The following is an 8954-nucleotide window of genomic DNA, read 5'->3' on the forward strand; positions in this document are numbered from 1 at the left end:
CAGTCTAACACTGTAACTTCAAACTACACAATGCACACTCTATAAATTTAATGTTCACAAGAAAAAAAATCATCAACTTATTCTCAACCAATTCATACTTAGGAAACTAATGCCTATGTCTCTCAACTAGTTGTGGTCTTCAATGGATCCCATGAATCTAGACAGCAAGTCTGATTTGTTAAGGCCCATCGTCGTCGTTGCCATCTCCATCCTCCTCTGCCCTATCATCTCCATGACCACATTGTCTACCACTCCGATCGCTTCCTTCAGCTTTTTATCTGAACCAATGTTCAGTAATCGCTTCAGTTTTCATATGAGCGACAACGGCGACATTGCTCATTGTACTAATAGCTTGGATGCGAGGTCGAAATTGTCTGTCAACTTGGACTCTGGAAAAGAAGGAATGAAGCACTCGGTGTCTATTTCAAATGATAATTTGCATATGATGTCAAAGGAGAATCTTCTCATGATGTCCTAATGTCCAACAATCTATATTTCTTGCCGGAGAGTGAAGAAAGGCGTGCCCTTGGAGTAGTTGTGGAACTTGATTTTGAGGATGTTGTGGACGTTGTCGGGGTTGAAGGTGATGTTATCGAAGACATGGAAGTGGATGCTTTTGGTGGGTGAAGTGCAGAGGAGGTGGATGTACCAGTCACAAAGATTTAGGAAGTGTGTGGTCTATGACATGTTGAGGTAGGTGCGACATGTGTGACAATTATACCATGGCTTAATCTTGGAGCTAAAGAGGAGGAAGGAAAAGATGGAAAAGAAAACTGTGAAGGTGAAGAAGTAGAGTATGAATGTTAGAGTTATGCGAGATATGATAAAAATTGGGGAAGAACAGTGTCATTTTCGAATAAAGGGGGTTAGGAATCATTTTGTCCCTTGTTAGAGTTGTTAGGGATCATTTTATCCCATGTTATAGTTTTTAGGGACCATTTTGTCTTCCGTTAGAGTTGACAGAGCCAAAGACCAAAGTGACTGATGGAATTAATTATTAGGGACCAATCGAGTTATTAATATTAGTTAGGGACTAAAATGTCTGGTCTGAAATTCTTTAAGGACCAAAATGGGTATATACTCTATTTATTTTTATTGTTTTTTTTGTTTATATGATATATGTCGTTGGTTATCAATCCTCCGTTACTGATGAAGAACCGATCATATAAAAGCAAGGTAAAAGTATCTTTTTCACACACTTCCGACTTGAATCTCATACTGACTTAAGCATTGGAGTGTCTTTGCAGGTACACTCCCCCCTCTCTTCTTCTTCATTGTCCACACCTACGCAAGTTGAAAGGAAAAGCTCGGAACATACGAGTTAGCATTGCAGCCTTCCGAAATAAAAATTTATAGTTTAAAATAATACTAAATTAAAGAGTACTGACAGTATTAAAAAATTATAGAATATTTGTTTTTGTTTGACATTATAAAATTTATTATTCTTTTTCATATTTTTATTTTTTATTGTATTTATTTTATTTATATGTTAAATATTTTTATATTATTTTTGTTAGTGTTCTGATTTTGCATGTATATAAAAAAATTATTTAAATTGATGTCTCTTTTAGTAATTTTTTATTTAAAAGTAATTTTGAGTAGTATATTTCAAATAATATTTATTTTATTATAATCTATTTTGATATAAGAATTATTAAACACAAATCAACGTTAACACAAAACTATTTTTTATCAAAATTAATTTTGTAAAATCAATTTTATGCAAATTTTCGTTTACAAACTGTAATTCAAAAATGTCTCGTCCAAAAAAAATGATATAATGTATTTTTTTTAGTGCAATTGCAATGTATCCTCCGGTATTGTCATTTTGTCATAAGGTTTTAATTTTTAATAATGCCTCGGGCAAGATGGTTTGGGTCACCAATTTTACTATGACATAATAATTTAAAAAAGATATTTTAATTGGCTAAATTAAGAATGCATCTCTTAAATTTTTACTCTCAAAAGAGCCTTAAAAAAAATAAATATACAACTTATTTAAATATATAACTTATTTAAATATAATTCAATCAAGAGAGACACTTTTATAACTTAGATAATGTAAAATTAATACATAATACAATATAATAATATATTTTAAAATAAATTTATTTAATTAACAATATAAATATAAAAATATATGGCCTTCTATCAATGCCTGGCTGTTGGAAATTGTATGGTCATTATTTAAGAATTAAATGAAGAGAAATATTAGATGGCAGCAATTGTTGTAATTTATAGTTATTAAGTAATAATTAATAATATTTTTAATAGTGTGAGATTTTATCAAATAAAATAAGATTATTCACTTTTTTTTTTATTGATTATATGCTGACCAGAATTTAATAAAGTTACTGGTTCTAGATTTTTCCATAAATCAATACAAAATACATTGTTACTCTCAACAAACACGTGACTCCTGTGCACCAAACATGCTATTCAAATAGTAACTAAACTCCTTTGTACCAAATATGATGAAACAAGTTTGCAGCGTCTTCTGTCCCGTAACCATACACACAAAACAACAAAAGTTTCTCAATTATAAGCCAAGTTTGCCCGCCAAAACAGCGAAGCCGTTGTATTATCTTTTAAATTTTTTCAATGAGAAAAGAATACAGGCGTTCATATAAGGACAATAAAAAAAGGACAAATTCTCTAGTGTAGATTGCTCAAAAACATTTACATGTGTAGATTTGAGTTGGTTGAATTTCATGAATGACATTTGTCCACTGTGACGGACAAACACTGCCGCAACACAGTATTGGCAGCATTATTTCTGCATATGGGGGCAGTTACTCTATAACCTAATCATTATTAATGACCATTATACAAATTAATTAGCAGGGTGATTGTATGAATTGTGGATTATGTGAATAAATTATGTTAGGCTAATCAATCATACTACACGTACATTAAAATTAGTCACAAAAACTAGTTATTTGTATAAAATATATATTAATATATAAAATATATATTAAAAATAAATTAAACAATATATATTTATATATAAATATATAATGATTGATTTTAATAATTAATTTTAATGTATTTATTTTTAAATTGAAAAAAATTAGGTAATTAATATTGTTTTTTTCATATGTTATTGTGTCTTTGATGGTATCTAAAATGTATACCTCATCTAAATATACCGGAAGGATTCTTCAAGTTTGACCGTGAAGTGTATATGTGTAAAAAATATTCTGAACGCTTAAGTCAATAACGATATATAAATTGGGTTTATTTGTGAGAAAAAATGATTAAATTTTCTTAGCTTTTACCTTGTTTTGCGAGTTTTCACTTATTTTATAGAGACTATTCTGATGTTACAGAAACATACATGACTCAAGCATAAATCCGATTAAATTATAATTCATACACTTCTGTAGTCCGCTTTTTCATTTAAGACAGGTTATAACTCAAATAGTTATTTAATTGTTATAAATCCGCTTTTTCAACTAATACTAACTCACTCTGCCTTTTTTTTTATATATATATACTAATAATATTAGTCTCTTTAACATTTTTTTTTTAAATTTACTACCTGTTCAATATTTTTTTGTACAATTATATTCAATATTGGACTACTCTACTATGATATTTAGATTGGAAGGCAGGGTTGCAACTTGCAATTGTGACCGGGGGAGCAAGTGGAATAGGAGCAGAAGCAGCGAGGTTATTTGTGGAAAACGGTGCATTTGTTGTTATAGCAGATGTTAACGATGAATTGGGGCTTCAAGTTGCAAGTTCCATTGGCGTAGACAAGGTGAGTTACCATCACTGCGACGTTAGAGACGAGAAACAAGTTGAAGAAACCGTTGCTTTCGCTATCAAGAAATATGGAAGCCTAGATATCATGTTCAGTAACGCTGGAATTGCAGGCTCTTTCTATAAAATACTTGATTTGGATTTGAATGACTTCGGTCGAGTCTCGGTTCGAATTGACCGACCGGTTACTGTTGGTTTAGCAGTTCAACTCCGGTTTTTAGTTTTGCGATTTTGGAATATAACCGAACCATAATTTTCATCGATTTGCAGTTTGAACCGGTTTTTAAAACATTGGTTAGGGTTGGTAAGGGTTGGGGGGGGTTACTAGTTAGTAGATCATAATGCTAAACGGCTATGTTTTGTTGTTTTTTAGGCAAAATAAAAAAACCAATCGAGTTTCGGTTTGATTTGACCAACCAATTATTATCCGATTCAGCGATTTAACTTTGATTTTTAATTTTTGCAGTTTTAAAATATAAATAAACTATAATTTTTATCAGTTTGCAGTTTAACTGGTTTGAACTGATTTTCAGAACATTAATTTTATAGATTTTCACGCTTTATATGTTAGCTATCAAAATATAGCCAAAAAAAAAAATTAGGTAATCAACGCTTTTTCCAACCAATTTTTCAATAAATAAACTAATTTATAAAAAATATAAAACTAAACAAAAATAAATATACAAAATTATTAAAAAAAAAATAAAATTTAACAAAAGAACCACCCAATAATTATTGCGAAAGAATATATAAAACCTAAAAAAAATTTAAAATCATTAAAAAAGAATATTAAATCTCCGAGAAGCTATGTTTGGAGACAAGAATAGCATATTCGATGGCGAGAGGTGTTTCTTACGTTGCGACAACGACATTGTTCTTACAATGAACATTGATAGTAAACGAGGAACGGCGATGTTGGACAAGAAACAAAAGAAACATCTAAAACTTAAGAAAAAGAAACGGCCAAAATCACTGAAAAAGAACATTCAGACCCTAACAAAAAAAAACATCTAAATCTTGATGAAAATAAACATATCCAAAATATGATGAAAAGCAACATCTAAAACCTGACAAAAAAATATTCAAAACATGATGAAAAGAACATAAAAAATCTAAGAAAAAAGAATATTCAAAACCATTTTAAAATAAAACATTCAAAATAAAAAAAAATCAAATATAACAAAAAATTAAAAAGCATCCACATACATAATAAGAAGAATGTGACGGCGGAGGATCGATTATTGTGCGGTTGGCAAAAATAGTTGTATGGAGGAGTGTTACTGTTAAAAAAGAAGCCGTAAAAGAGGAAAAAGAAGGTGAGAGTTTTAGTTTTAAAGTAATAATTTACTGTAAATAGCTAGTATTCTAATTAGTTACCTACCATGATTGAAATATAACTCTTCTATAAAAAAAAAGCAAGTTCAATTTCAACCCATTCGAGTTATAGCTCGAGTGAACTACTAACTCGATCCATGTCTTTTTTTATGAAGAACTACTAACTCGATCTCTGACGAAAAAAAAGAGCTACTTCGGCCCTTGTCTCTCCTCTCCGTGAGACAACATGGCCATTCCATGAGTTTTGTCGTCAAACAGTACACTAGCAAAAGTTGTTAATCTGGCATGTTAAGTTGTGTTGAGATGGACGTTAAGTGTCAATGTGGATGGTTAAAAAAGAACAGGATTGATTTGTCCCAAAACTCAAATTGGTCTATTTGTCCCATTCATTTAGATAAAATGGCGTCGTTTTAACGCTAAATTAATCAGAAATCTATTTGTCCTAAAAAATTTTGATATAATATTTTTAAATTATTTTTTATTACATATATATTTTTAATAAATTATTAAAAATATAGTATAATAAGTACAAATTAATTAATAAATTATTTAAATTTAAAATATTATTTATTATAAAACTAAATAAATAATTTTCAATAAAATTTTTAAATATATAAATAATAAAATTAAAATACATGTAATAAATTAGTAATAATAATCTTGTGATGTATTATTAAGTTTATTATCTAGATAATTTAAGTAATAAAAAAAAATTATAAACACATTATTTAACATATGTGTCATGTACAACAACAACAACAACAACAACAACAACAACAACAACAACAACAACATATGAAGATTAATTAAAATTTTTTGTACATTGAGTTTAAAATGTCATAATAATTAAAAAGTGATGACTTATTATGAACTTTAAGTCTTTAAGAATCGCATTGTTTGTATGTATATAGCCATATATAAAATGATATCTCTTATATATCACCAATAAAACCAATGCAAATCAACAAAAACTGAATAACAAAGTAAAACTACAAATCTAGTGCACCAATTAACCTAGAAGCAAAATTATAGAAAAATAAAAATTTTTATTTTTATTTTAATGTTTTAATAATCTCGGAAAATTGTGTAAAATAATTCTTATGGTTGATTATGGCACATGAAAGATTTTTAATTTTTTAGACTTAGAAGATAATAAGTCATTATTTTATTTTTGTAAGTTTAGAAAAATATAGAGAGAATTTGAGGGAATAAAAAAAGATATAAAATCAAATAAGTGAATAAAAAAATTAAAATAGAAATAAAAAAGTGATATTTAAGAGAGAAAAATATTTTTTTTTTACCAAAGATAGGAGAATCGAACCCATGATCTCTTAATTGAGTATGGAGAGACTATGCCATTTAATCTATAACTCATTGGCAAAGAAAAAAAATACTTATTCTTAAGATATAAAAAAGTTTAATAAATTTTAGTTTTATAGAGTTAGGAGGATAATTAGGTTTATTATTTAATCCTCTCAATCATTTTTCATTTATTTAATATCTATAATAATGTGTCAAGTATTATTAATTAATTTATATTTATATTTATTATACTATATAATCAAAAATTTATTTTAAAAAATACTAATATAATAAATATTACAACAATAATAAAAAATTAATTTAAAAATATTGTATCAATTTTTTAGGATAAATAGGATAAATAGATCTCTAATCAATTTGAAATTAGAAATGAGTCTGTCTCTATCATTTTCTAACTATTCACATTAGCATTTAACATCCACCTCATTAATTTAATGTGACAGATAAGCAATTTTCTATTAGTATTTAACAGCAAAACTCACAAAAAAATCACAGTTGTCTCATGGAAATAAAAAACAAAGAATAAAAGTGCTTTTTTTTTTTTTTTTTTCAGAAATGGTGTTATCTTTGGTGAAAAAGTGACGGAAACTGAATTGGTAGTTCATTCATTATTCTCAGCAGCAAAAGAAGTGACTGTTGAAATTTTGTAATTATTGGATCTAAAATTGCACTCAAGTCATGATGGAATATGGATCTTTCTTCCCCTCATGTCTATCCACCAAAAGGATGGAAATTGTGTGGTCATTATTTCAGAATTGAATTTTGAATGAATACAAAATACATTATTACTCTCAACAAGCACGTGCGAAGCTATTCAAACAGTAACTAAACTCTTATGTACTCAAATTCTAATCATCACTCGCTTTTATTTAATCAGAGTATTGATGAAATAACTAGCATGACGCCTTCAGCTTTTGCCTCTGTCAACAAAAGTTTCTCAATTGTAAGCCAGGTTTCCACATCAAAGCAGCGAAGCCATATTAATATCAATGTCGTCTAAGCAAAGGTAATTCTTAATTAATTCTTAATATATATCACAGCACATATTTTTATTAGAAGCAAGTTGATCAAGCCACCGCTATTACTTTCAGCGTTTTACTGCCAATTTTTTTCTTTAGTGACTTAGAAAATAGTATGTTATATGAGTGGATTATGTGAACAAGTGATGTTGGACCAATTGATAGTAGATTTAGTTTAGTTTCTTAATCATACCTTGATGCAAATCTACTTTGATTTTTAGGTTGGAAGGCAAGGTTGCAATTGTGACCGGGGGAGCAAGTGGAATAGGAGCAGAAGCAGCGAGATTATTTGTGGAAAACGGTGCACTTGTAGTTATAACAGATGTTAACGATGAATTGGGGCTTCAAGTTGCAAGTTCCATTGGCGTAGACAAGGTGAGTTACCATCACTGCGACGTTAGAGACGAGAAACAAGTTGAAGAAACCGTTGCTTTCACTATCAAGAAATATGGAAGCTTAGATATCATGTTCAGTAACGCTGGAATTACAGGCTCTCTCTGTAACATACTTGATTTGGATTTGAATGACTTTGATAACACAGTAGCTGTGAATGTTCGTGGAGCAGCGGCGTGTATTAAGCACGCGGCACGTGTCATGGTGGAAAGAAAGACACGTGGCTCCATAATTTGCACTGCTAGTATAGCTTCTTTGGTTGGTGGCGCTGGAGCTGGTCATGGTTATACCGCATCCAAACATGGCCTTGTGGGTCTTGTGCGTTCGGCGTGTGGTGAGCTTGGAGCTTATGGGATTAGGGTCAATTCGATTTCACCTTATGTTATGGCCACACCTTTGGCATGTGAAGCTCTTGGTATGGAAGCAAGCGAAGTTGAAAGTGCTGGTGTTGCTGGTGCCAATTTGCAGGGGATTGTGTTGAAGCCAATTCATGTTGCACAAACGGCTTTGTTTCTTGCTTCTAATGAATCTGCTTATATTAGTGGACACAATTTGGTCGTTGACGGAGGTTTGTTAGCCGTTAATATCCCTGTTTCAAAAAATAAATGAAGTTCTCGTTGATATTACAGAGTAATAAGTTGGATGTGGGTTATATGCTTATCAGTTCCGCTACGTTATCAACAGCTGACAACTTCTGCCAACTCTTATTTATAACTGTATTTTATGGAAGTGTCTTCGTAGATGTGTCTAATAAAAATATCTTTTTATGATTGTGTTTAATAGAAGTGTCTTTATAGATATATTTTCTGAATGTGTCTCTTTATATATGTATTTAAAATATAATAATTAATTATTATTGATAATAAATTGACAGATAATATGTTGGTACCATATATTTTTCCTATGCCTATTATTTAAAATTTGATGTATGTTCGTTTTTGTTTCTTTACCTCCTAGCAATTTATGATGTGTGGACTGTGGTATAATTTTGATTTTTTTTTACTATTTAAACCTTGTTCATACCCTGGCCCAATAAATAGGGCCCAATATCTAAGCAAAGAAGCCCAACCCAAAGGGTTGGCCCTCCTCCAGTACCAGCCTTCGTCCCAGAAGTCGGTA

The 8954-nt window shown here is 29.9% G+C and overlaps 1 protein-coding gene across 1 annotated transcript; it reads left to right on the forward strand.

Moving 5' to 3' along the window:
- The first annotated feature begins 6916 nt into the window (after positions 1-6916).
- On the forward strand, positions 6917-8726 carry LOC112758166 (short-chain dehydrogenase reductase 3b). The gene is made up of 2 exons (XM_025806764.2): positions 6917-7429; positions 7664-8726. The coding sequence occupies exons 1-2, from the start codon at positions 7413-7415 to the stop codon at positions 8442-8444; spliced, it is 798 nt and encodes a 265-aa protein (XP_025662549.1). The 5' UTR covers positions 6917-7412; the 3' UTR covers positions 8445-8726.
- Positions 8727-8954: the final 228 nt, after the last annotated feature.

Source organism: Arachis hypogaea, chromosome 16 (assembly GCF_003086295.3).
Source record: "Arachis hypogaea cultivar Tifrunner chromosome 16, arahy.Tifrunner.gnm2.J5K5, whole genome shotgun sequence".
Taxonomy (NCBI): domain Eukaryota; kingdom Viridiplantae; phylum Streptophyta; class Magnoliopsida; order Fabales; family Fabaceae; genus Arachis; species Arachis hypogaea.